Below are 26,570 nucleotides of genomic sequence, written 5' to 3' on the forward strand. Positions count from 1 at the left end.
GCCTTCTATGATGAGATAACTGGCTTTGTGGATATGGGGAAAAACAGTGGAGGTGATATACTTTGACTTTAGGAAAGCTTTTGATATGGTCTCCCTGTGACGAACCGGGACTGTTCTTACTGTGGTCTTTGAATGCTGACAGGGGAGTGTGGCTAGGATAGTCTGCAATGGGGGGATGGGAGACTGACCGATGGAGAATACCTGAGCATGTAACATGAGAACCCAGGAAGGAGTGAGAGGCCAGGTGACACCTTTGCCCGGGAAACTGAACAAAGGCTGTGGGAGGGGTCGCTGAAGGCAGAGTCTTGGAAGCTGGCTGGTGAGGTGGCTGGGGGGCAGAGAGGGCTCTGACCTCCGAAGCGGGGCTGGGGTGCCCAAGGACCCCAAGATGGACCTAACTGAGGGGTATCCTGTTGTCTGTGCCTGCAAGACCTGTCTTGGACTGTATTCCCGTCATCTAAATAAACCTTCTGCTTTACTGGCTGGCTGAGAGTCATGGTGAATCGCAGGACACCGGGGGTGCAGGGCCCTGAGTCCCCCCCATACTCCATGACACTCCCACAGTATTCTTGCCAGCAAATTAAGAATATGGATTGGATGAACGGACTACAAGTTGGATACAAAACTGACTAGATTGTCGGGCTCAATGGGCAGTGATCGATGGCTCGATGTCTACTTGGCAGCTGGTATCAAGTGGAGTGCCCTAGGGGTCGGTCCTGGGGGTGGTTTTGTTCAACATCTTCATTAATAATCTGGATGATATGGATTGCACCCTCAGCAAGTTCAGATGACACTAAGATGGGGGAGAGGGTAGGGATAGGGTCCAGAGTAACCTAGACAAATTGGAGGATTGGGCCAAAAAAAAATCTGCATTTGTCCTTGTTGAACCTCAGAGTCCTGCACTTAGGACGGAAGAATCCCAGGCAGTGCTAGAGGCTGGGGACCGACTGGCTAAGCGGCAGTTCTGCAGAAAAGGACCTGGGGATTACAGTGGAAGAGAAGCTGGATATGAGTCCCTTGTTGCCAAGAAAGCTAACGGCATATTGGGCTGCATTGCCAGCAGACTGAGGGAAGTGATTATTCCCCTCTATTCGGCACTGGTGAGGCCACATCTGGAGTATTGCGTCCAGTTTTGGGCCCTCCCACTACAGAAAGGATGTGGACAATGTAGAGAGAGTCCAGCAGAGGGCAATGAAAATGATTAGGGGGCTGGGGCACATGACTTAGGAGGAGAGGCTGTGGGAACTGGGCTTATTTAGTCTGCAGAAAAGAAGAGTGAGGGGGGATTTGATAGCAGCTTTCAACTACCTGAAGTGGGGTTCCAAAGAGGATGGAGCTAGGCTGTTTTCAGTGGTGGCAGATGACAGAACAAGAAGCAATGGTCTCAAATTGCAGTGGGGAGGTCTAGGTTGGATATTAGGAAAAATTATTTCACTAGCAGGGTGGTGAAGCACCAGAATGGGTTAGCTAGGGAGGTGGTGGAATCGCCATCCCTAGAGGTTTTTAAGGCCTGGCTTGACAAAGCCCTGGCTGGGATGATTTAGTTGGGGTTGGTCCTGCTTTGAGCAGGGGTTTGGACTAGATGACCTCCTGAGGTCTCTTCCAACCCTAATTTTTTATTAATATATTTAGTACCCAACTCCTTAAAAATACAGCTTCCTTCACTTGTTTCTTGAACTCTCAACAGAGGTAGGCTTCATCCTCTTTTTATCAAGCACCAGTCTCACTTCTGAAGAAATACCATGTTGTCCTGATAAAGGGTTTGCTAAAAAGGGACAGTAGGAAAACACGCTTCGACTTTTAACAAATGTTACTGAACAGCTACAGCCTAAAGCAAAGGACTGTTACAGCTGTAGTCAAATGTTCTTTACAGTTCAGTTTTCCCATTTGTGCACTGGATGGGAAAATAGCTACTGTTGAAGGCTGGGTGGATTAGTCTGTATTTGTAAAATTCTTGATCTTTGGACGAAAGGGGCTGCTAGAAATAGCTTTAAGAAAGAAAATAAACTAAATGATTCAGAGTAGACTGACCACTGAACAAAATTTCCCTTTCCTCACCATTGTTATCAGCTTGAATACAAAGTTTAGAATAGACTCTTAAAATACGATGCAAGCTAAACAGACCCAAGAGGAGCAAGTGTTAAACCAGAAGTTTATTAAAATCCATTCGTAGTGTTTCAGGAAAATGTACAGACACTTAAATATTAAGGGTTTTTTTTGGTAGCAGCTTAAGCCAATACAAGTACTTTGTTAGAGGAAGACCATACCTTGCTACAAAGAATATTTCTGAAAGATTGTTTTATATCGGAAAATACATTACACCCACCATTTCCCTATAGCCTACATTATCTGCGAAAGATTAACAGAAAAATGGCAAAAATAACCTTTATAGAACACAAGCCCCAGGAAAAATGTATATTACAGGAAGTATTTTCACAAACAAAGTTTTACATTTTACAGGAGGGACAACATCCCAGAACACAAAAAAACCAAGCTGTACATGTGAACTTAGTATCTAGCTACGGAGTGTAGCTAACCGTGACTGCATTGCTTCAATATCTTCTTCCTCTTCTTCATCAGCTATACCAGCAGCCCCTATGGGTTCAGTTTCTGGAAGAGCATCTGTAACTTTGCTAGGTGCTTTACCCAATGCCCCTGCAAACAAGCAAGATAATGTCCATAAACATTGTTAAATACAGACCACTGACTGATTAATAAAGGGACAAGTTCTCAGGTAGCTGCACATTGTAGAGGTTTAAAAGTAATAGAACTCAGCCACTGCTGTATGGTTAAGATAGTATGTTGGAAATTTAGAGACAAGTGATTAGGCTATCTAGGCAATAACTACTCATGCTCAATTCTTCCTAGCGTGTACCATACAGTATTTTGCCTATTTTAAAGTGTCTAGAGCACTGTATTCCAACTCCAAGGGCCCTGGGGAAAGATAGCAGGGGACTCATGCTGTGACACTAAAGCGACCCTGCACTCCTGTGGCCGTAGGCAAAACAGATTAAAAGTAGCTTGCCTTCCTGCTTTATTCCTCTTGGACTCTTAACAGTTGTGAATGGGAAGAGCTCCTTGTTACAGGGCAGCTTCACTTCTGTTCCCATGGTACTCAGCCGTGAGAGGATCTATGGCTAATCCATAAACCCAAATGCTGGAGAGTATTACGCATCTTTTGGCAAGTGAGCAGAGGGTTGAAGAGTATTTTTAAAAAGGAAAAGAAATGTTCTTAGTCCTCCTAATACGTATCTGTAACAGACTCATGCACTCACCAGCTGTAATCTCAAACAGGATTTTATCGATTTCCATCTCTGCTTCCTCTTCCATTTCCTCTTGGTCTTCCATATTTTCAAAAGTATCCTCTAACATTTCTTCTATGATACCAGCCTACAGCGAAACAGAAGGTAACAGATCCCATTTCTAGGACTTCCATACAGCCAGCCAGGAGCACAGCACACTCAGGAAAATGTACTCAGCTCCCTCAATTTCATAATAGTCCAGATTATGCCTGCCGCTATCACACCTATCAAAGGACTCAGCCTTGCTTCCAATAATAGCCTATTTACTACACACACCATCCTTACACGTTCCTGATAGTTCTGTCATTAGGTCAGCATGCAGTGGAGCTGGTTTAGCATGTGGGTTATTTTTAAAACACAGACCCTTTGAATGTTTTCACTGCAACAAAATGAGACTTTATTGCATACTTGCTGTGAGGAAAGAATGAGTGGCAATCAAGAGTAGGGTAACCCAAGAATTAAACGGCAGTGTTGTCTTATTCACACCTTAGAGCAATATCTCAAATTTATTGCCCTATACACCTCTACCTCGATATAACGCGGTCCTCGGGAGCCAAAAAAAAATCTTACTGCGTTATAGGTGAAACCGCGTTATATTGAACTTGCTTTGATCCACCGGACTGCGCAGCCCCGCCCCCCTGGAGCACTGCTTTACCGTGTTATATCTGAATTCGTGTTCTATCGGGTCACGTTATATCGAGGTAGCGATGTATTTAATCAAATGCAACTACAACTGGTAACACTGAAACCTTTGAAAAGCCAGCCTGTCAATCTCACACAGTTATGTTTGCCCAAATTATATTTTGTAATCAACTAAAAATGTTGGAAGATTTTTCTATACACTCCATTGGGAACACTTTCTCTTTTAAAAAAAATCCCCCTGCTGGGCTTGGAACCCAAACATTGGAAAATTATGCTAGAGCATATCACATGCACACAGTAAAATGGATTAGAAAGTTTTAGTAATCTAGAGTATTAACGCAAGAAAATTATTATTTAAAAGCGTGTTTTTAAATTGAGTATTCCTTTAATGGCAGCAGAAGACGACTCTGGAACCTGTGTCTTGTCTGTGTAGATTGTAAGCTCTTCAAGGCAGGGACTGTTTTACTATGCATTTGCACAGTGCTGAACAATGGGACCCCAACTCACTTGGAATGTCTAGGTGCTATTGTAATACACAATAATATATTTCAGAACTTACCTTCATCATTTCTTTGGACAATTCCCTCATCGTTGCTTGAATTTCAGGGATTTTTATTAGATTTTGCATGGCTTTCATGACCTCTGTGCTCTTCTGTAACGAACCTGCCACTCTGAGGACAGCTGCCAAGAGAAGGCATGGAAAGGCTTTAGAATGAAGCCAGCACATGGGAACAAAACTGACGGAGAATCCTGCTTGTACAGATTATCATCATTTTGGAATCTAGGAAAGTGCATATAAGAAAAAAAGATTGTCTATTTACTTAATCACCTTCTAAACTTAATGTTGTCGGTTTTAGAAGAGGGGGAAAATCTGACTTTCCCTGTTTCTGGAAGATTGAAGAGTTTTAGTGGAGATACTGCTCCAATTAACTGCAGTTGAGCCATGCCAACAGATCTAGATTCCACCCCACCCGCAGTTTGATTCAGAAAAGGAAAACTTCCTGTTTGCTCTTCTCAGGTGGGAAGTTGTTGAGCATGGAATAAAACCTACGCAGGAAGTCTTACTGATGTTTTCATGCTGGTCAAGCGAGCAAGACTATGTATCTAATTATTCATGAAATTAGTACCCTAATGTGAAACAACTAAAATACAGCCTACATTGGATTTCTATCAATATTTTTTTGCAGTGGCTAATTAACAGTCCTGGGCAACATCCAAAGATGGCTGTGAAACTAATTATTAGAATGGTGCTTAAATGTTCCTTGAATGTCAAATCCTAAATAAAGATAAAGTTGAGAAATAACAGCGTATCTTTATAATAGTGGAGAGTTCCCATGTTTTAAACGGCATTCCTGAATGAAGGGGATGAACTGCACATGCTACTTTTTATTTCAACACTCCTAGCTTACAAGTGTTTTTAACGTCAGGCCTGAATAATAAGGAGAAGGTACAGGAATATCAAAAAATCTCAATTCTATTGATAGTCAACGTTTTCCAAGCCAATTAGGGGTCTAATAAAAATACAAGCCAGAATCCCAACTTCCTTTCTGTTCCCAGATTTACCATTACTATTGTTCAGATTAGTTTTCTAGAACCCTTTGTTGGGTAAATTCTCCAGCGAAGAGAACTGTTCTAAATCAATGAAGTTTGATGCTGAGGTCTCCTTGTAGTTAAGCCATCACAGTCCCCACAAACTAAAAACTTCTTACACACACACACACACACACATCTATCATCATGGCACCCTGGACAACAGGCCTTTGGAAATCTCAGAATTAGAAACAAAAGTGATTCCTCTTAATTATAACTAAAGCTACATTTTAATCATGGGTATTTTTAGTAAAAGTTATGGACAGGTCACGGGCAGTAAACAAAAATAAACGGCCCATGACCTGTCCATGACTTTTACCATATACCCAACTAAAACTTGTGGGGGGGGAGAGGCGGCACGGGGGCGCCACGGGTGCTGACATGGCCTGGGGGGGGGCACTGGGGGCAGGGTGGGGGCTCAGCCCAGGGAAGCACGGCAGGTGCTCGGGGTGGGGTGTTGGTGGGGCTGGGGCAGGTTCCCTATCCAGCTCCTGGGAAGTGGCGACCCCAGCTCCTAGCTCCGTGTGCTGCCTCCGCTCTGCCCCGAGCCCTGGTTCTGCAGCTCCCAGTGGCTGGGAACCACGGCCAATGGGAGCTGCAGGGGCGGTGCCAGCACATGGAGCTAGGAGCTGAGGGAGGGGAGTTCCTGTAGCCCTTCTGGAGAGCTCCCCCTAGGTAAGCACTGCCCCACCCCACCCCCTAGCCCTGAGCCCCACACATCCAAAGTCCTGCTGTTGGGGGGCAGGAGGGCCGAGACTGCCCCAGCAGCAGCCAGTGTGACTGGCCCAGGGGCTGCCCGAGCTGCTCAGGCAGCTCCTGGGCCCGTTGCACCGGGCTGCTGCAGAAGTCACAGAAAGTCACGGAATCCGTGACTTCCATGGCAAACACGGAGCCTTAATTATAACCATTTGCATGGAGCATACAGCAAGAGCCAACAGCTGGATCAGTATCTGTCTTCGCTTACTGTCTTCCAATCCTGCCTCCCTCGTTCTGCTGCCCAGCCAACTTGTTGGGGAGCCTCCTCCCCTTCCCCAGCTTTTCAGCCTAGCACCTCAGTTTTTTGGTGGCTGGCTGGTCGTTCTTTCTGGAAGCTGCTCACACACCAAGCCAGTCCTTGACCCCGCTTTTCTCTACACCTCTTCCCATGCATTTCTCCCCTCATCCCCAATGGACCTGATAAGTCACACTAGGTCTCCTCCTAGCAAACAGATGTGATACGATTAAATCGGACTGTGGCTCCTGTTGTGGACTAAAGAAGGTTTGCCAGATGAAGGTGGTGCCTCCACTGCACAGCTATGAGCTCCTCCTCACGTTGTTCTGTGTTTGTACAACACCACAGGGTCCTGGTCCATGACTAGGTGCTACAATAATACAAATTAATAATAAGGCAACTGCTTGCAAGTCTTCCCCTCCCTATCCTTGGATACCTTTTCTCCCTGCTGCTGTTAGGAGCTGCGGTGTGGTGAGTTATCAGTGATAGACCAGCCAGACAGTGCATTTTAAAGGGCAATTTCAATATGGACAACAAGGCTTGTAGATGGTCAAGAATGGGGGGAAAATTCTAAGAGTAGGGGAGGCATGGAAGAAGGTCTCAGTAAGGGATTGTCAAATGCTTTGACAGATGAAAAATGGCGTAAGTGCTAAATATTAAGCCATTGGGCAAATTGCTCCTTTTCTCTATCAAGCCCGTCCTTGCTTTGATGCTTCACAGTGCAGGACTCTTGCTTTAAAAATGCAGGAATTCATACAAGAAGACACTGTGTGTTCTTACAAATGAAATACCCCTCAGATACACTGTCTGTCAAAAAACAACCCACCCCAGTAACGGAATGTGATCAAGCTCTTCTTGTAATGCTAGAATCTTTCTTACAAGAGGGCTGTGGAAGCAGCCAGCATTAGTCATATTCTCGCTATTTCAGAAACACTCAAAGAAAAACAAATACACAGCACATCACGAGAGGAAAGACTACCTTTTGGAGCAGATGACTTAAGTGTAAATACATCTTGCAGGCTTGGACTCATTTGAGATAGGCCCAAATCATCCTAAACTTTGACAGAATTTTACTTCAGTTTTGAAATGTGCAGCTCAGGGCCAACCTCTACAGTTAATCTAAGAAACAGTTGTTGTATTTAGGCGCAATGATGTTCTTACCAAGCTGGTTCTTCATCCCCATGAGCACAGAGTTCATGTGTGCTTTGGATGCATAGAGTTTGCTCACAGCCTTCCGAGAGCGGATCATCTCCTTTGCCAAAACCACACACACGTCTTTTTGACCCTTTTTGGCAGCATCTTTTACTGACCGCTTTACCTTTTCTTCTTCTCTTTGGATATCTGGGTTGCAAAGGACAAACAAGTGAGGACAAGTTGTCAGAAATGGCTTGAGGCTAGGAGCAGAGAGTCCTTGCTTACTGGAGTGCATTTTCAAAAGCAACAGTTCACCATTAAAACTTTCCACTTCAATAATGCCTTTCATTTAAGCATGAATCCAGCCATTGAAGACTGAACGGGGTATTCTGGTTTGTGCATCACCAACAGATTAGTTAACTAAAGTTCTAATAGCAAAATATCTATTTCTAGCATAGCACACCCAGTTCTATGATTTCCCTTACATCAGTCTGTCACAGCATTACCTCCAAGCTTTCCAAGCACCCGGCTGAGATCAGCTCCTGTATGAAGCTAAACCCTGATGAGGGTGAAATAATGCTGGCCAGAAGAGGGAAGCACTTTGAACCACTCACCTCCTCCATTACAACTGCCATCATCGAAGGCAGCCACATTCACATTGTTGGATTGGTTTACAGCAGGGTTCTCAAACTTTTGTCTTGGTGACCCCTTTCACACAACAAGTCTCCAAGTCTGACCCCCATATAAATTAAAAACATTTTTTATATTTAACACTATTATAAAAGCTGGAAGTGAAGCGGGGTTTGGGGGTGGAGGCTGACTGCTCACAAACCCTCAGTAATAACCTCGCGACCCCCTGAGGGGTCACGACCCCCCATTTGAGAATCCCTGGTTTACAGCAAGCTGATTGCATTAGACGCTGCACTGCGCTCAGATACCCAGACAGTTTTGGTGGCAATGAATGCCCATTTCCATCTACAACTGGTCAGGGAGCTACACTCAGTCCTATCAGAGACAGATCCAACCATGATGAGACACGTTTATAACCTCTAATCCTACTTATTCTAATTCCTTATACCTATGAAGTCAGTGCCCTAAAGGAAGTTACATCTGTTGAGATGCCAACCTTGCTCATACTTTTAGGGATGCTTATGAAAAAGTTAGGGAGGATGCTTGGACCTCTTCCCCCCCTTCCCTCTGGAGAAACTGGGACCTCTTGTCCCTCCCCTCCAATGGCTGGGGGGCTAGGTTCCCCTCACTCCCCTATTTGTTGACCTCCACCCCCAAAGAGAAAGAAGGATCAGCCCTAGATAAGGTGCCCTCCTATGCTGCCTAGGGCCCTTAATTACTTTGGCCATTCCTGGCCTGAAACTCCTTGCTGGGATGATCTACCATTGCTGCCTTCTCCTCCTGCCCTTCTGGCTTCACCTCCCCTGCAGACTGGGCAGTGAGGTCTGATAGGAGGCAAACCATGGCAGCTGTCAGTGGGGCTCAGGGTGGTGCTGGATTCACTGCCCAACCCACAGGCTGCGCATGAATTGCCTCGGGTGGACCCTGGTGGAGAGCTCTAGTATCTAGAGCATGTTGACAAAGTCCAGCATGGCCCACTTGGGGCAGTTAAAGCGCAACACGCAGCCTGTGGCTTGGGCAGTGAATCCAGCAGCACCTCAACCCATTCAAAATCACCACATCTTGCCTCCTTTCCGACCCTCATGGTGCAGTCTGTGCACGTGTCATACTGCAGTGGAGAAAAAAGCCCCCTATTCCCACAACTGTATTTGCTGTGTTTGTTGGACTCCAGTGGTGGTGAGTGACACACACATTTTATTTATGTGACAGAGACAAAATTAGTAGATTTAAACCTAAAATAGTAATTTTGTAATTCCATGTACAAATTCAGGAGGAGTACTGAAAGTTAGGAACGCTTTGCATGTCTGCATCTGGTTCAGAACACAGCAATTTGCCTTCTCACTAAGACAGGTCACTGGGAATGCAGCATCCTGATTCCCCAGGCCCTGCACTGGCTCCCTCTCAAACACCTAGAGGTCAAGGATGCTGTTCTGATTTTCAACAGCTTGCATAATATCAGCCCCCACTACCAACCTGAGAGACACCTTTCTTGTGATAACCTCAGCTTCACACCACTGGAAAAGATGAAGTGGCCAAGAAAGAAGGGAAAACTAGTAGCCAAAAAAAATGGAAATTTCCTAGGAGCTGGACCAAGATTACGGAAATCACTGCCAGATGAAATAGGAATGACTGCCAGCCTCTTCATATTCAAAACTACATGCTAAATCCATCTGTCTGATTTAGCTTTCCCACAATAACGTTCTCAGTCACATTATCACTCACATTTAAATCCCTAAAATCTTGTTTGTTTCTGCCAACTGGGCTGGGAAATAAAGATTTGTGGAAGGTGTTCACACACCATTATTATGGGTGATCTCACAAAAATGTAGATGATATAGATTCACTTTGCTCCTTCAGGAAGCAGAAATCTTTCATCTATTTAGACCCCATACACATTTTGTAAATAAAAGGCTCAACTTCTCAACTAGCTTTGCAAGTTATTTTAGAATCAAATTTATTTATTACCCAAAATCTTTAATCTTGCAGGTGGGATAATCACTTACTTTGTCAGACACAGTTCATTAAATAATTAAGCTTTGACTTGCTTCCCTGCCAGGTTTACACTTTCACTGGCATTTAATGAACAAGGCTTAGAAGTAATTCATAATATTGCACCTGGTGCATTAACTTTTAAATGTAAAATGGTACATTCAAAATGTATCCACTTGAAACAGCTGTATGGCCACTGTTGATGTCATTGATAATGTTATATTATTAGAGAAGCCCTTTATTCTGGAAACATTCAGTAACATTGATAGACTTAGGAACACCTGAATGGCCTAACTCAACCTTAGTTTAGTCTCCAGCTTCACTCCCAGCATTTGATGTAGGGTGACCAGATGTCCCAATATTATCTGGACTGTCCCGATATTAGGAGCTTTGTTTTATACACGCAAATATATCTCCCTCCTCCTCCCCACCCAAAAGAAAGTGTCCTGATTTTTCACAGTTGCTAATTTGATGTCCATGTACTAGATGTGAGGAAGAACATACTGAATAGTGTTTGCACAAAATGAATTCCAGTCTTTTATGCTTTAAAGTTAAGGTGCTGAGCAATGATCAGTTTGGAAAAGAAACTACTAAGGGGGGATATGATAGAGGTCTATAAAATCATGACTGGTGTGGAGAAAGCAAATAAGTGTTATTCACTCCGTCCCATAACACAAGAAGTAGGGGTCACCAAATGAAGTTAATAGACAGCAGATTTAAAACAAACAAAAGTAAGTATTTTTTCACACAATGCACAGTCAACCTGTGGAACTCCTTGCCAGAGGATGCTGTGAAGACCAAGATTATAACAGGGTTAAAAAAAGAACTAGATAAGTTCATGGAGGATAGGTCCATCAATGGCTATTAGCCAGGATGGGCAGGGACGGTGTCCCTAGCCTCTGTTTGCCAGAAGTTGGGAATGGGCGACAGGAGATGGATCACTTGATGATTACCTGTCCTGTTCATTCCCTCTGGGGCACCTGGCATTGGCCACTGTCAGAAGACAGGATACTGGGCTAGATGGACCTTTGGTCCGACCCAGTATGGCCATTCTTATGCATAAGCTTCCTGAAATAATCAAGGCCCCTCCTTTTAGAAAAGAATTTTAAGTGAATAAAATGCAGAGATTTTAAACTATCTTGAAGGGATAATGGTGGCTATGCACAGCAAAAAAAAAACAAGGCACCTGAAAAATATTTTCAGGTAAGAGACATATGCACACAAAAGAATAAGGAGTTAAAAACTGGGCTTCTATTCTTCTGGCCCAGAAATAAAGCTTCTATTGCAAAGAGAGATAGCCAAAAACTAGCTTGCAAGAAAAAGATAACACCATTTGAATCCATCCAGCTATATTAACATTTAGGGATATTACTGACAGAAGAGTTCAGTGAAATTGCCTTATAAAGAAAGCAAGCATACCGTATGCAGTGATTTTTATTATTTTCAAAAGCTCACTGATTTACACAGCCAGAAATTTTACACCAGAATGATTCAGAATTTGGCAGGTTATAAAAATAAATCCATCAAAATAGCGTTCTGCGTTTTGGCACTCGCAGGCCCAATATGAATTGGAGACATCAATGCAAATTCTCATGTGGGAGTTAATGAATCTTTTAGAGAATGACTCACCCAGAATAAGTGTCATTCAGCAGCAGATAACCTAAGAAATCTCTATCAGCCAGTCCACTGGGACAAAGAGTGCCCTCCCCTCCAAAAGACTATTATCCTTTAGAAGGATCTGGTTAGTGGTGTTTTCCTCTTATTACCCATAAGAAACACCATACGCTTACAAGATGCTGAAACCATTTCTTCAGGACAACTAACTATGCACTTTACAGGCCATGGGAATAGTTAAAAATCCCTGCTCCAAAGAGTGTACAATACAACTAGGGCAAATACCCTAAGTGAAACAACAGTTTAGGCATGAGAAAGTGCTAAGATCAATCCATTGTGCACAAAGCCTTCTTATACTGACCATTTAGAAGGCCTAAAGCCTCTATCAGTCTATATTTTTGTTTGACTACTTTGAGGACAGAGAATCCAACTGTGTGAATATCAACTTTTGCAGGGAATGCAGGCTTATCTTGTGGTCAAAAGGTGGATTCTACTTGCAGCTCTGCCAAAGACACCATGCATGACTTTAGACAAGTAACTGTCCCCGTGCCTCAGTTTCCCATCTGTCAAGTGGAGACACATCCCTGTCTCATAGGGTGATGGAGAGGCTTAACTCGAGGTTTATAAAGTACTTAGAGGTCCTAGGATGGAAGACACTAAAGAAATGAGAAATATAGTTACTGCTGCAAGCTACTTGCTGGCTTTAAACATTCAAAAGCATCCATTCGACCGGGGACATTCCATACCTTGGGGGAGCACACTGTAACCCCCATATTCCTCATTTTCCTATAATCATGATCTTACATATAAAGCATGCCTTGTAAGGTATCAGGGGAAAGGTTATGATCTGCTGAAAGTCACTTCTCTATCCATGTGTGTGTATCATTAATGCATATGAAGTTATGAGAATTGGGTTATATGATCACCACTAAAACATGATGTAAGTTGGGGAATCAACCAGATATTAGCTCCCCAGAGGCAAGAGGAAGGAAAGTAACCAACACCCGGGTGGGGTGTCAAACAACCCATTGTCCAGCAAGGGAGCTACAATGCAATGACTCACCTGCATGAGGCCACACCAGGGGAATTGCTCAACCTTGCTTGGAGAGACTCAGCAATGCCCCCCAGACATGCCTGGACTTATGGTCCCCAAGCACATGGACTGAGGGTATAAAACAGACAGAGTGGACACATACTGGGCCCTTCTCCTGTCCCCACCGTCGCTGCAAGCAGCCAAGACACTGAGAAGACGACAAGACTCCAACAGAGGAGACTGGCCCAGGTTTAAGGAACAAACCTGTATATTAAGGACTGCAATATCCAGTGGGGTGAGAAAAACTGCTTAATCTACATGTTGCCCAGTCTAATAGGGTTGAGAGTTTAGACTGCGTGCTTATATATTTAATTTTGGTAACCACTCTGACTTTTTGCCTCTCTCTTAATATCACTTAAAAGCTACCTTTTATAGTCAATACATTTGTTTAATTGTTTATCTGTACCAGTGAGTTTGTACGAAGTGTGGGGCAAATTTGCTCAGGTTGGCAAAGGCTGTTGTATGTCCACTTCCCATTGTTGAAGTGGTGAACCAATTAATAAATTTGCACTGCCCATCTTGAGCAGTGCAAAACGGTATATTCCTGGGGTACAGTGCTGGGAGCTGGGGGGATTTGGCTGGTGCCTTTCTCTGTGTGATTGAGGAGTGGCTCTGGGAGCATTCATGCCATCTAGCTGGATGTGGGGCTCCACATGCAGTTGTGCTGAGCGATCACAGATCCTGAAGGGGTTGCTGCTGGTCACTAGCAAGGCATTGTGAGAGACAGCCCAGGCTGGGGAGAGTTCAAGGGGCACAGTCCCAAGCTGCACCCCAAGGGGATCCTGGCACAGGCACACACTGCTCAATGGCGAATAATAAACTGAATGGTTTTGTTGCAGTCTGACATACGCCAATTTTTCTAGATTGAGCATAATCATGATATGTGCATTTTATTAGAAGAGATGCATTACTGTGATTTGGCAATGGGCTATTTATTTATTTAGTTTTGGAAGGCGTTGCTTCGCAAGGGTTCAAAGGCTATGACAAGAACGCATGGAGTTCCACAGACGTCTTTGGAGGATGGTGCCATCTGCCAGTCTCCAGTAAACCAAACTCAGTACATTGGTCCCTCTTCTATGACCCAGTGGCTTGGTGACAGTGCTGTGCATGATAGCACACTATGGCTCTGTTCAAGGGCACTCTGTTGTGCCTCTCAAGAACGGAGGGTTCAAGCCATCAGATGAAAGATTCTGTGCGGTGCAAAGCATTCTATTGCTCCCAAAACCCAGTCTAGAAATCAGAACGGACACATTTTGTTTATTGGAACATGCAGAAGCATTTGAAACAACATTCAGCGATACAGCAATTTTCACAGTAACTACTTCATATTTCAACCAGAATTCATAAGTTATACAGACGGATTGTCCAAAGTGTCATACTTCTTTAGCACCATCCACAGGGAGTTCAAAACAGCTTAATAATTTAACTGGTCTCAACACCCCTACAGGATGCACAGACACTGTCCCATTTTAAAGATGGGGACAGACAGGGTAAGTCAGGACTTAAAAATGCAGCAAACACCTAATACACCTCTACCCCGATATAACGCTGTCCTCGGGAGCCAAAAAATCTTACCGCGTTATAGGTGAAACTGCGTTATATCAAACTTGCTTTCATCCGCCGGAGTGCGCAGTTCCCCCCCCAGAGCACTGCTTTACCGCATTATATTCAAATTTGTGTTATATCGGGGTAGAGGTGTAGTCAGAGACCAATACAAAAGGTTCATAGAGCAAAACCCTGGTGAGAAGTCCATCCCCTCACCCAATCCCAGCTGCTGGGAACGTGGGAAGAAGGGGACGTAGCAGAAAAATCTACTAATAGTATGGTGTAAGATCAAACAACTCCCCTCCTTTCCGCAAAAAAACCCATACAGGAGTCAATCCTGTGCCCACAGAAATTGAAGTCCAAACTTCACCTTTTATATCCAGTTCTCCTGTTTGTCACTTTCCCAAATATACCTCCCTTTACCTATCTGACACGTTAGTTATACTTTTTTTGCATACTCCCTGCAAGTCAGTGCACATCGTAACCTCTTGCAACTAAACTAATTTACATGGCTGAAGTTGCTGGTTAATTTGACCTAATGGACACTTTTGAAAATTTTACAAGTGTCTTACGACCTTAAATGCCTAAATCATTTTAGAAAATGGGATTTTGGAGATTAATTCACATTGAAAGTGTATGGGACTTGGGTACTTTTGAAAATTTTACCCCTAGAGACTTCTATGGGAGTTTCATGCTTACAAAAGATATAAATCCCTAAGACTATACTGTTCTTTTCATACAGTCACAATTCTGTACCTCTAAAATGCGGCGTAAACTCATTATTCTGTGGCTCCACACACTACACAGGTCTCTGGCCGCTCTCACAATCTGCCCCCACCTCTTTCGGGCAAGGGCATTTTTTCCCTCCATTGATGGTAATTAACAATAAGAGCTCCTAGGTCTTGCTCAACATTATCCCATCTTCTCCTTGGTCAGCCATGAAGTTGCCACCCTAAGGATGTCCTTTCCACAGACACTTAGTTGATCCATCTTCCATAGGGTGACCAGACAGCAACTGTGAAAAATCGGGACAGGGAATGGGGGGGCAATAGGAGCCTCTATATGAAAAAGACCCAAACATCGGGACTGTCCCTATAAAATTGGGAGATCTGGTCACCCTAATCTTCCACCATGCTACCTACATGCCCTGCCCACTGAAGTCCTTGGGATTTCACTACATTTACTACAGTTGGCTCTCCACAGACTTTCTGCAATTCCCTATTAAGAAGTTACCTAAAATTTCATTTTTTTCTTTTGTATTTTGATATAAACCAGCCTATATACACACAGAGAAGAAGTCTGAGAAAATGTGAAAAAACACAAACCTCTGATCTGTCTATCAATTACTCTCATTTCTTTCCTCATCTTCAGCGACCATTCATTGACCTAAAAATAAAGACAGGAAAAAGAGAAAGCATAAAAGATACCATAACTAAAACGGACTTGTATACAATATATTCCCAGTTGTCCAAATTCCCTTCATCCAAAAATCCTACTTATCTGAATCCATAGTGCATCCTCTCTCTGCAAACAGCATCCACCTCCCAGGGAATTGCAGGGTTCAAGGAAGCCAATTTACAGCAATGCTTCTAATTCGTGCTACACCAGTGCAACAACGTATTCACTCAAATTATGATTAAGGCTACATTTTAGTCACGGGTATTTTTAGTAAAAGTCATGGACAGGTCACAGGCAGTAAACAAAAATTCACGGCCCATTACCTGTTCATGACTTTTACTATCTACTCCTAACTAAAATTTGGGCGGGGGACCACGGGTGCTCTGGGAGGGGCGGTCTGGGGGCGCCATGGTTGCTGGGGGAGGTGGCCTAGGCAGCGGAGGAGCTAGGGGGCTCCGCGCACTGCTCCTGTCAAAATGCCGGCTGTGCAGCTCCCATTGGCCGTGAACCGCAGCCAATGGGAGGTGCGGGGCCTGCAGGTGTGGACAGCACGTGGCGCCTCCTGGCCCCTCCGTCTAGGAGCTGCAGAGCCTTGCCAGTGGGACCCAGGGAGCCCCCCACCCCGAGGTAAGCCCCCTCCCCGCACCTCCCAACCCCCTAGCCCTGAGCCCCCTCCCACACACCCAAACTGCTGCTGTTGGCCCAGGGGCTGCCCAGCTCGGGCAGCCCATAAGCCAGCACCAGCCGCTGCAGAAGTCACAGAATCCTTGACTTCCGTGACCTCCATGACAGACTCGCAGCCTTAATTATGGTTCCATGGCTGCAACATTGTGTCCAGTTCAAAGTGCAGCTCACAATAACTAGTTGTATCCATAGCGGCATCTCTAGTCAGCTCTCATCTCTGACCGCACAATCCAGGAAACAGCCCATCCCAGTGATCAGCAGGCAGGGGTCACCTTGACACTGCCACTCCCACTGAGGGGCCATATCCAGCCACAGCCCAGGGCAGGCAGCCTGGGCACTAGGACAGCCACAGGGTGGGTGGGGTGTGCAGGGGCTGACAGGTAGAGTGCAGCCATTCATTGGTTTGTAGCCCAGAATAGTAACAACGGCACACAATCGAGTAAAGCAATGCCTCTGAGACTCTTTAGCCCTCCCAGCTGTATCTGGACCTTTACGGCCTCCCAGCCCATACCTACAACCTACCTCAAAGTAGCAGTTACATTTGTCCGAATGGCTGGTTAGCTGAAAGTTTCAGGTGTCCACCAGGCCATCCAGATAAACGGGGGTGTACTTTATTTTTAAAAAGTGGTTCCTTTATGTAGCCTTTAGATGCATATTTTCAGAATCAATGCTTCAGAAATGCAACAAACCTCTTTCCCCAGGGGCAAATATCCTGCACGGATATGTTCACGTTTGGCATGCATGACCCAAGAACCTCTTCATGCCAGCTGGCAAAGGGGCACAGATGGGGTGTATAGAGGTTACAAAAATGTCTTAATTCTGGCACGTACATCCTGGTTCACCAAAGAATGTAACGCAAGGTATCAAAGGAAAGCCTGGTCACGCTGGTTATGAATATCGTGAAATGTATGTATTGCTACTATGTAAGGAGCTATGAATATGTAATAGAAACATGTTCTTACAGTGATCCAAACTGTGTTAACCCCCAACAGAAGTGAAAAAAAATGTGTGATGGGGAGTTCTCCCCACACCAATCCTGAAGGGGTTAAGATGGCTCAGAAAGGGCCAATTAGGCCACATTTGGGGAAGAGCCAGAGACTGGGAAGGCTAATTGATGATGAAGCTTAGCTGGACAGAGGCATGCTGAGCTCCTATAAAGCCAGAAAGTTTGCAGCAGCAGGAGACTTAATATTAAGTCATAATATTCAGACACTTTAACAGTCATAATGAGCTATGGGGAAGAAAGAAAACTGATCTAAATGGTAAATGCTTGGAACAATTTATTGATATGCATAAGTTGGTAATATTGAATACAAGAGCACCTAGTAGATTTAATTCTGTGGATGGATCCTTTTCTGTTTTAGATTTGGGAATTGCAACAAATAATATAGGTACTAAAAGCAACTGGGAAATACATAAAGATGACAGAAGGATGGGAAGTGATCACTTCCCTACACTTATTGAGTACCAAGTTTGAGGAGATGTCAAAACACACAAAGAGTTCCTAAACTGGAATTTTTGAAAAGCTGATTTGGGGCCTTTTCAAGATTGTTATGTATATTTATGTAGTAACTGTACAACTGACAACCTAGGAGAATTCTATAACAATCTAATAAAAGGAAATACAGCAACAGCTGATCTGGTCATCTACAAAACATCAAACTGCTACTAGCTTAGAAATCTAGTTCCCTGGAGGAATGAGGATTGCAAATTAGCAGTAAAGGAAAGGCATACAAGCAAGCAAAATACACAATGAATAGTAAAGACCTAAAGAATTCTAAAAGATGTAAGGCGGCCGCACAAAGGATTATCAAAAAGACAAAAAGTTGGAGAAATTTCTGTGGGAAACTGAACAAAGATTCAAAGCTTTCAGAAATATATAAACAAATTCAAAGAATGAATGGAAGTTGAAGTGTATACCTGGTATTATAGTAAACAATGAAATTGAGGTCTCCAATTTAGCAAAGGCAAACATTTTAGCAAAATAATTCCAAAAGGTCAGTAGTGAAATGAATCAAAGCAATGAGTTTTGGGGGGGGGGGGGGAAGGTTTATTGAGGAAAAGTGATCTATTAAATGGCTGGAGAGAATATACTGATTATTTGTAAACAAAATTTTAGTATAACAAGGGCTTTATTGCAGCCAACAAAAATACAGCTCCAAGTAAAGATAATGTAAGTAATGAAATGCTCTAGTGTTTGTCAGAAGGGAATCTAAAGATTCGATTGTGGTTATATAATAATACTGTATGCGGGGGGTCGGGGGTGAAGGACTGCTGTCAGTAGAATGGAAACAAGCATTGATGATAGCAGTTTGGAAACCAGGCAAGGTACATACAAGACCTGATACTTACAGGCCTATTGCCCTCACATCATGTGTAGGGAAAATCATGGAGAAAAAATATGATATATGGAAGACTAGTGGAATACTTGGAGAAAAGTGATATAACTGAGGTGCAAAATGGTTTCAGAAAAAGGAAGATGCACGGTTACAGTGAGACTAGAAACAGAGATACAAAAAATCGTAAGGACTAAGAACTTGATAAGTCTTCCTGAACATTGAAAAAGCAGGACATGCTATGGAGGTGTAAAGCCTCCTATATGAACTAGCCAAAATTGGAATAAAATGGAGAATCTTTTGGTGGATAGCGACAGAACTATACAGTCCAAATGGGAACAGCTTTATCAAAAACCTATAGCTTACACATGGAACTCCACGAGGGAGTATTATTAGCCCTATTTCATTTCCCATTATGATAAATAACCTCCCGGAAAGTGCGCAGATGGAAGTATTTCCCTTTTCACAGACAACTGTACTATATGGACTAAGCATAAAAGACAAAGTAGCCAGGAGAAGACAAATGAAGCATTCCAGAAAATGTTCAAGTGTAGAAATGATTGGAGATTTAAATTCTGACTTGTAAATACTTAAGGGTATGCTTTTAAACAAGAAGAAAGTTAGGGAAGGCTGGGACTTATTCTTTATGGTGAAAAAATTCAGGTATTTCAAAAGTTTATGTTCCTAGGAGTAAAGTTTGATAATAAAATTACTTGGAAAGGTCACAGATAGTATCATAGAAAAGTGTAAAAGTAGGATGAACTTAAAGTGTAGCGGGAATCAAATGGGATGCAGATAAGAAGGCATCGATGGTATGAGAGCATCGATAAGACCAGTTTGAGAGTATGGCTGCCAAGCTTTTGGTTCAGTCTCAAAACTCTTAGAAACTTGGAACTTCTCAAGGCCCACGCTCTGTGATTGGCTGTGCATGTGCTGCAAATAGCCACTAGAGAAGCATCTATACATCTAAGAATGAAACTATTAGATCTAACCTTTTGGGCAAAGGTAAAAGAGAATCACGAAAATAGAAGTACACAACAGATTTGTGAGGGCTGCTGGGAGCTTAGTACAAAAATTATATGAATTGCCAAAGACTTTCTCATGCTATCGGGGTCAAAAATGGGTAAAGGAGATATGTAATAAAATTAAGAGAACTAAAATATTTTAGCCATGGGAAATCAAATTACAGCAGGACAGTTATTCCCCATTTGTGGATTTGGAATTGTATGGAACCAAGGGAAGGGGGGAAAAAACCCACACACTATGGCCAATGAAATTTCTGAATTTATTTATGAAAAATGGGGCCAGCTTTGCCAAGTATATACAGATAAAAGATGGCAGCACAGGTAGACTGGGAACAGCCTTCTGTGCTCCTAGACTTGGAATCCAGAACTCTGAAATGCTACCGAATTACATGACTGTACAAACAGCTGAACAGATGGGGATAATGTTGGCACTAGCCTGGGTAAGAGATGTGCAACAGGCTGTAGCTGTAATTTTATCTGATTGTCAGGCATTATGACAATCAAAACGGGGACTTCAGAAAGCAGAAATGACAAGTGAAAAATAATGTTCCTAACTATGGAAACAATGCAAGCAGGTAGGGAATACCTAGAAATGAGATAGCTAATAAAGCAGCCAAACATGCTCTAAAAAATTAGGTGGATATTAAGATACCATTAAGTAGACAAGAATTTAAAAGTGTGGTCATGAAGGACCTTGCAAAGGAATGGAAAAATTATGGAGTAAAGAAACAAAAGCACAAAGGTTTTATGATGTATGCTCAAGTCCTGGAGAGCGGAAAAGCCACAGGCAAGCAAGCGACGGAAGGAGGTGCTAGACTCAACAAGAGATGATCCTCAGACTCACCCACAAGGAGGCACCACAGCGGTGAGTGAACCCCATTACAAACTGGTTTTCTGCGAGACCAGAGATATTTATCCATCTGTCTTTTGAAATGTAAATTGAGTGTTGTTTAATTCACAATAATCACCCTGAGCTAAATGCAGATGAAGGATTGAGAGATTTAACTGGAAGAAACAGCAGAGGGAAAGAGCCTTATCTGGAGGGTACACTTCAAAGGTTTACTGGACTATAACTGGGAGACAAGGGATGCACCCGGTTATCCTGCACTAAGGAAGTTAATGGACAGTGTATTTACATTCATGAAAATGGGAACACAACCAGCCTTGGTTGGAAATGATACAAAAGGCTTTGGCTGAGATATGACAGCTTTAGACAGGAAGTTCTTCTGTTTTTAGTCTCCAGGAATGTTATGATTTTGTTTTATAGGTAACCCTTCTGTTTCCATTCTCCTTACTCTCTCTCTTCATTCTAGATCTTTGATAATAAAATTATGAATGTTTTCACTATAAATATATATATAATGCCACACCACAGATCATAGAATATCAGAGTTGGAAGGGACCTCAGGAGGTCATCTAGTCCAACCCCCTGCTCAAAGCAGGACCAATTCCCAACTAAATCATCCCAGCCAGGGCTTTGTCAAGCCTGACCTTAAAAACCTCTAAGGAAGGAGATTCCACCACCTCCCTAGGTAACCCATTCCAGTGCTTCACCACCCTCCTAGTGAAAAAGCTTTTCCTAATATCCAAACTAAACCTCCCCCACTGCAACTTGAGACCATTACTCCTTGTTCTGTCAAGCTGATGACAAGCTGATTCTGTACTGAATCAAATAATCATAGAATATCAGAGTTGGAAGGGACCTCAGGAGATCATCTAGTCCAACCCCCTGCTCAAAGCAGGACCAATCCCCAGACAGATTTTTGCCCCAGGTCCCTAAATGGCCCCCTCAAGGATTGAACTCACAACCCTCGGTTTAGCAGGCCAATGCTCAAACCACTGAGCTATGGTGTACACAGCAAACCTGGTATTTCTGAGGGTATTCACTGGATAAAGGGCTGGACACTACAGCAGAACACTTCCGAGGGGCTCAGGGACTGGGGTGTACCTATTGTTTTCCATGCAGGTTAAGTAAAGGCTGGTATAGCCCAGAGGAGGGTGACTGGATGGCTAACAGACTGGAGGTGTTGGAGATGACACCCAGTTAGGCACCAGCAAGTGTCTCTCTCTCTCGCTGGAGGCAGGTAGGTAACAAGGTGACTCAGTCCTGGGCACCCTGAGAACTGTCACAGTATGGTACCCAAAAATATTTTAAGATCAAGATCCTCTCTCCCGTACACATTACACACATACACAGAGACACAAAGTACATTCAAGAGTTCTAGCTGGCTCACAGAACAGTTCTGCATGGAACAATGGCTCTGATGCGTAAGTACAGCAGATCCCTATCAATCCAAAAAGAATATGGAATTTAGTTCAGTAAACCAAGCAACAGAATTGTGAAAAGGCATTCCACTATAGTTGCTATAGTGTCATCTGCTGAAAACGCTCAGAGCCAGGTTCTGATATCTTCACCGAAGTTAAACATTCCCTTACTGTATGACTATTCCCAGTAAAGACGCTACTCATTGCAAGTTAAGGTATCAGAATCTGGCCTTTGAGTACCACAGAAAAGAGTCTGGTGCCTGCTTCTTCTCAGTAGCCAGCACTGTGTAAAACCTGTTGCATCAAATTAGTTCTATCTGGACATCATGATACTTGCAGCATATGGAACAATTTTAAAATAAGGGCGGAAATTCACAAATCAGGGGAGCTTGGACATTTTTACAGTGTTTTAGGAGAATGCTAGCAGTTTTCAGTTACAAGTTTTGCTTATATTTAAAATATTTCCTTAAATGATTGTTCTCTACTTATATGTTCTTTTAAGGAGTGGCATAATCTTCTTGGGATGTAAGATAATAAATGTACAGATAGAGTGGCAAAACCAAGAAATGTATAACACACATTTGCAGCAATGTGAGTCCCATATACTCTGCTGCTGCGGGAATGATGATCTGCTCTTTTATGATCTTTATGCCATGTCTTTTTGATTTTTCACCCACTGGTTCCCACATCTGCAGTCATTTTAGGATACTGCCCTCAAACTCTTACTTTAAAAACACCCAAAGAAGAACTTAATCAGATGCACTGTAAAAGAAATCCATCCCATGTTTTTTCACTGTTGTAACCCTCTTCCCTCCTACCCACTGTCTGTTGTTATGAGAGTTGTGTCATGTTCAAGGCTAAGATTTTGTCATGGTTATTTTTAGTAAAAGTCACGGACATGTCACAGGGAATAAACAAAAATTCACGGAAGCCGTGACCTGTCTGTGACTTTTGCTCCTCTGGCTCCATGGTCTCCCCCACCACCGTGGTGGCTGGGAGCTGTGGGGTTCCCCCTCCGCCTGCAACAGCTGTAAGCTTCAGGGGGGCCCCCATCCACCCACAGCAGCTGGGAGCTGCAGGGTGACCATATTTCCCAAAGAGAAAACAGGACATCCCCAGCCACTTGCCCGAGCCTCACCCCCACGAGGCTGTCGCCCCTCACTGGAACCCTGAGGAGGGCCCCCTCATGAGTCTGTCACCGGAACCTTGCAGGGGGCCCCCCTGTCGCTGGAACCCTGTCAGGGCCCTGCTAGCTACCAGCTCCAGAGTCCTGCTGCCCCTGGGGCTAAAGCACAGAACGTCAGGGAGGTCTCTGGAAGTCATGGATTCCGTGACTTCCATGACATAAACGTAGCCGTAGTCATGTCTAATTTAGGACCAGACTGAGAGGTGATGAACACATATTCCCACTGAAATGAAAGGAATTGTATGTGTTGGGATTTGGCCTTTAGATTGTGAGCTCCTGTAGGAAAGGACCTGTTCTTTGTTTTTAATTTGTCTGTAGACAGCCACGCATTGAAGCATCGTATGAATGATCTTTTTTGTCTGCCACTATACACCTGTGGATAGACATAAGATCAAACAGCAGGCACTGCTCCATAATGAATGGAAGTCTGAAGTCCCCTGCACATCTGTTCTGTTGCTCTCAAGACCATGGGATAAAAAAAGGGGTGGGGTAGAGGCACAGAATTATTGTGCCTCAGGAGACGTGGGCCTTAGTCTAACCCTCAGCTTGATAGCAAGATGCTTAGAAGGGTCCCCTCTTGGGTATGATTTTTGGTTTTTTTAACTGACAGCTAACGTGAGGTAATTGGCAGACACGTATACAGTTCCAACACTGGTGTCATGGAACAAGCCAACATTTATGGAGTGTGTAGACTGGCATGTACACACCTGTCAGCTAACTGGGTGCAGAAAAACCTTTTGTCTCATTCCTGGTGCTATACAGAAGCAACTTAGTGGGCAGATAGAAATGTTCACATTAGTGCAGAACTGGGTTCCACTGCACTTCCTGTCCTATCCATTGTTAAGATGATGGACTGAGATGCAGGAGATCTGGTCCCAGCTCTGCCACAGATTTCCAGTGTGACCTAGGACAAGTCACTTAATGCCTGCATGCCATGGTTTCTCATCTGTAAAGCGTGGATTATTTTTCTCTATTTTACAATGGGTGTGACAAGGGAAAGGCACAGCAGGCCTGCCTACTCAACCAAGTAGATACACCCCAACTGCTGAGATTCATACTTGGGGTTCCATTGTTGACATCTCTACTTCTCTGAGTGAGGAGAAGGGACCACTACAGCTGCAAGCAAAGAGAGTAGGACACCATGCTGTTGACTCTGGGGTGGAAGAGTGGGGCCTGTCACCACCACTCCAAATAGGAGAAAGAGCCACAGGGGACCCATCTCAATGTGAGCAGCCTTAATCCAGCCCTGTGTTCACCTACTGTACAGCACTGCCTATACTTAGAATCCATAGAAAACTCTTCAAATTTGGGTGCCCAAGTTTCCTTTCTGAAATGGTTGCACAATTCCACACTTCTAGCCACGTGTTACTTTATTGCTGTATCTAAAACAGTCTCTGTCCAACCTAGAGTCAGAACTTCACATCATATTTGCAGCATTTTTTCCCCTTGCTGAATTGGTAGTCACTGATCCCACACAGGGCAACAGAAGTTTTAGACCTGCTTCCCTCTGCTCAGCACAGTGCAATTCACAAGCATCAGTGTTTGCTTTTTAAATAATGTCTGTAGCACCACAGAGGTGCATGGTATATAAAGGCAAGGAACTGAAGAATCTGAGCTAAATTACACAAGGTTCAGCCAAAGGAGGAAGAGGAATGGATTACACACCCACTTGCGTCAGTTCAACTAAAAGTATACAGTCTTTGTTCAGTTTAAGAGTGCCCTATTTTAATTTGGTAAAGAGACTGATAAGCTAAACTGAAATAAACTATTCAAAACAAAATAGAAGTGTCTACGTAGTGTTTTGCATTGCTTAACCAAATCAGTTTAAAAACAGAGTTAAATGAAACTGCTCCATCTTCTGCATGTAGACAAGGCCAAAGTAATGTGTGAATGTATTGTTAAGGACTGGCACGAGGCTTGACAATTTTGCCAGACATCTTTTAGCCATAAAATTAATTAGACAGGGTTCACTACATTAGTTGGTCCAGCGGTAATGTCTTGGTGAGAAGCCCAATTTCGCTCTCACCACCACCCAAATTCTAGGAAAAAGGTGGGCATTGAGATTCTTACCATGCTACCATCCCCGGACCCAGCTCAGTAGCTATATCTTTTGTGTTAGCCACTAGCACACATCTGATACATTTGAAGTTGTCCACCACCTTCTGGAAGGCAGAAGGAACTCCCACTATCTTCCTCTTCCCTCTACAGCAGGGGTTCTCAAACTTCATTGCACTGCAACGCCCTTCTGACAACAAAAATTGCTACGTGATCCCAGGAGGGGGGACTGAAGCCTGAGCCTGCCCAAGCCCTGCCACCCTGGGGGGGAGGGAGTCCAAAGCCAAAGCCCAATGCCCGGGGGAGAGGAGGGGAAGCCAAAGCCCAAAGGCTTCAGCCCCAGACAGGGGCCTGTAATCTGAACCACTGCCCAAGGCTGAAGCCCTCAGGCCTCAGCCCCAGGCAGTGGGGCTTGGGCTTTGGCATCGGCCCCTGGCCGCAGCAAGTTTAAGCCAACCCTGGCAACCCCATTAAAATGGGGTCCCGACCCACAGTTTGAGAACCACTGCTCTGCAGCTTTCTGACTGTGGGGAGTGTGGTCAAGGAATCTATTACTGTACCTGTCACCCAATCTCCTGGCTACTATGAGGGGAGTGATGAAAAGGCCTTTCTTCTACTCTTCTCTGACTCCCAGCATCCGGATGTTGTGAGCAGGACAGCTCTCTGCTCCTCTACCCAATTCCTAGAGCCTCCTGGCTGCTGCAAGGGGACAGGGGGCTGTCTCTGCTACTCTAGTTTTCATTCCAAGTTTTCTTTTCTTTTTGGGGTGGGGGGGGGGAGGAGAGGGAGCTTTCTTCTTGGAGATGCATCTGCTACTGCTCATAACTTTTCCAAACAGTAAGAGTAAAAATGACCCAATTCTTGACTATTGCACTGCTGCCCAAAGGGTTCTGAAAACCAGCAGTAAAACCATCCAGAATTTCCTTATTTCACTCTGTTACTGTGTAAGAAAGCTACAAGCAGCAGCAGCACAATCAGGTCCTAGTACAGCCTGCTTACAGACTCGGCAAAACAGTACTGCATCCATTCACACTTATGTTGCAAAGATAATCATGCAAGGCACAGAAGCTTTATTCCCCCCTACTCAGATT

The 26,570-nt window shown here is 43.9% G+C and overlaps 1 protein-coding gene across 2 annotated transcripts in view; it reads right to left on the reverse strand.

Moving 5' to 3' along the window:
- Positions 1-2,141: 2,141 nt before the first annotated feature.
- The window catches only part of LOC135879051 (charged multivesicular body protein 3), a 57,182-nt gene continuing 32,753 nt past the window's right edge, over positions 2,142-26,570 (reverse strand). For both annotated transcript variants that reach the window (XM_065404861.1, XM_065404860.1), the window contains 5 exons: positions 15,856-15,916; positions 7,687-7,866; positions 4,504-4,625; positions 3,276-3,390; positions 2,142-2,655 (listed from right to left, as the gene is read on the reverse strand). In XM_065404861.1, coding sequence (XP_065260933.1) covers positions 2,516-2,655; positions 3,276-3,390; positions 4,504-4,625; positions 7,687-7,866; positions 15,856-15,916 — 618 coding nt within the window. In that variant the 3' untranslated portion in view covers positions 2,142-2,515. The remainder of the gene's footprint in view (positions 2,656-3,275; positions 3,391-4,503; positions 4,626-7,686; positions 7,867-15,855; positions 15,917-26,570) is intronic.

The sequence above is a fragment of the Emys orbicularis genome, chromosome 5 (genome assembly GCF_028017835.1).
Source record: "Emys orbicularis isolate rEmyOrb1 chromosome 5, rEmyOrb1.hap1, whole genome shotgun sequence".
In the NCBI taxonomy this organism is placed as follows: domain Eukaryota; kingdom Metazoa; phylum Chordata; order Testudines; family Emydidae; genus Emys; species Emys orbicularis.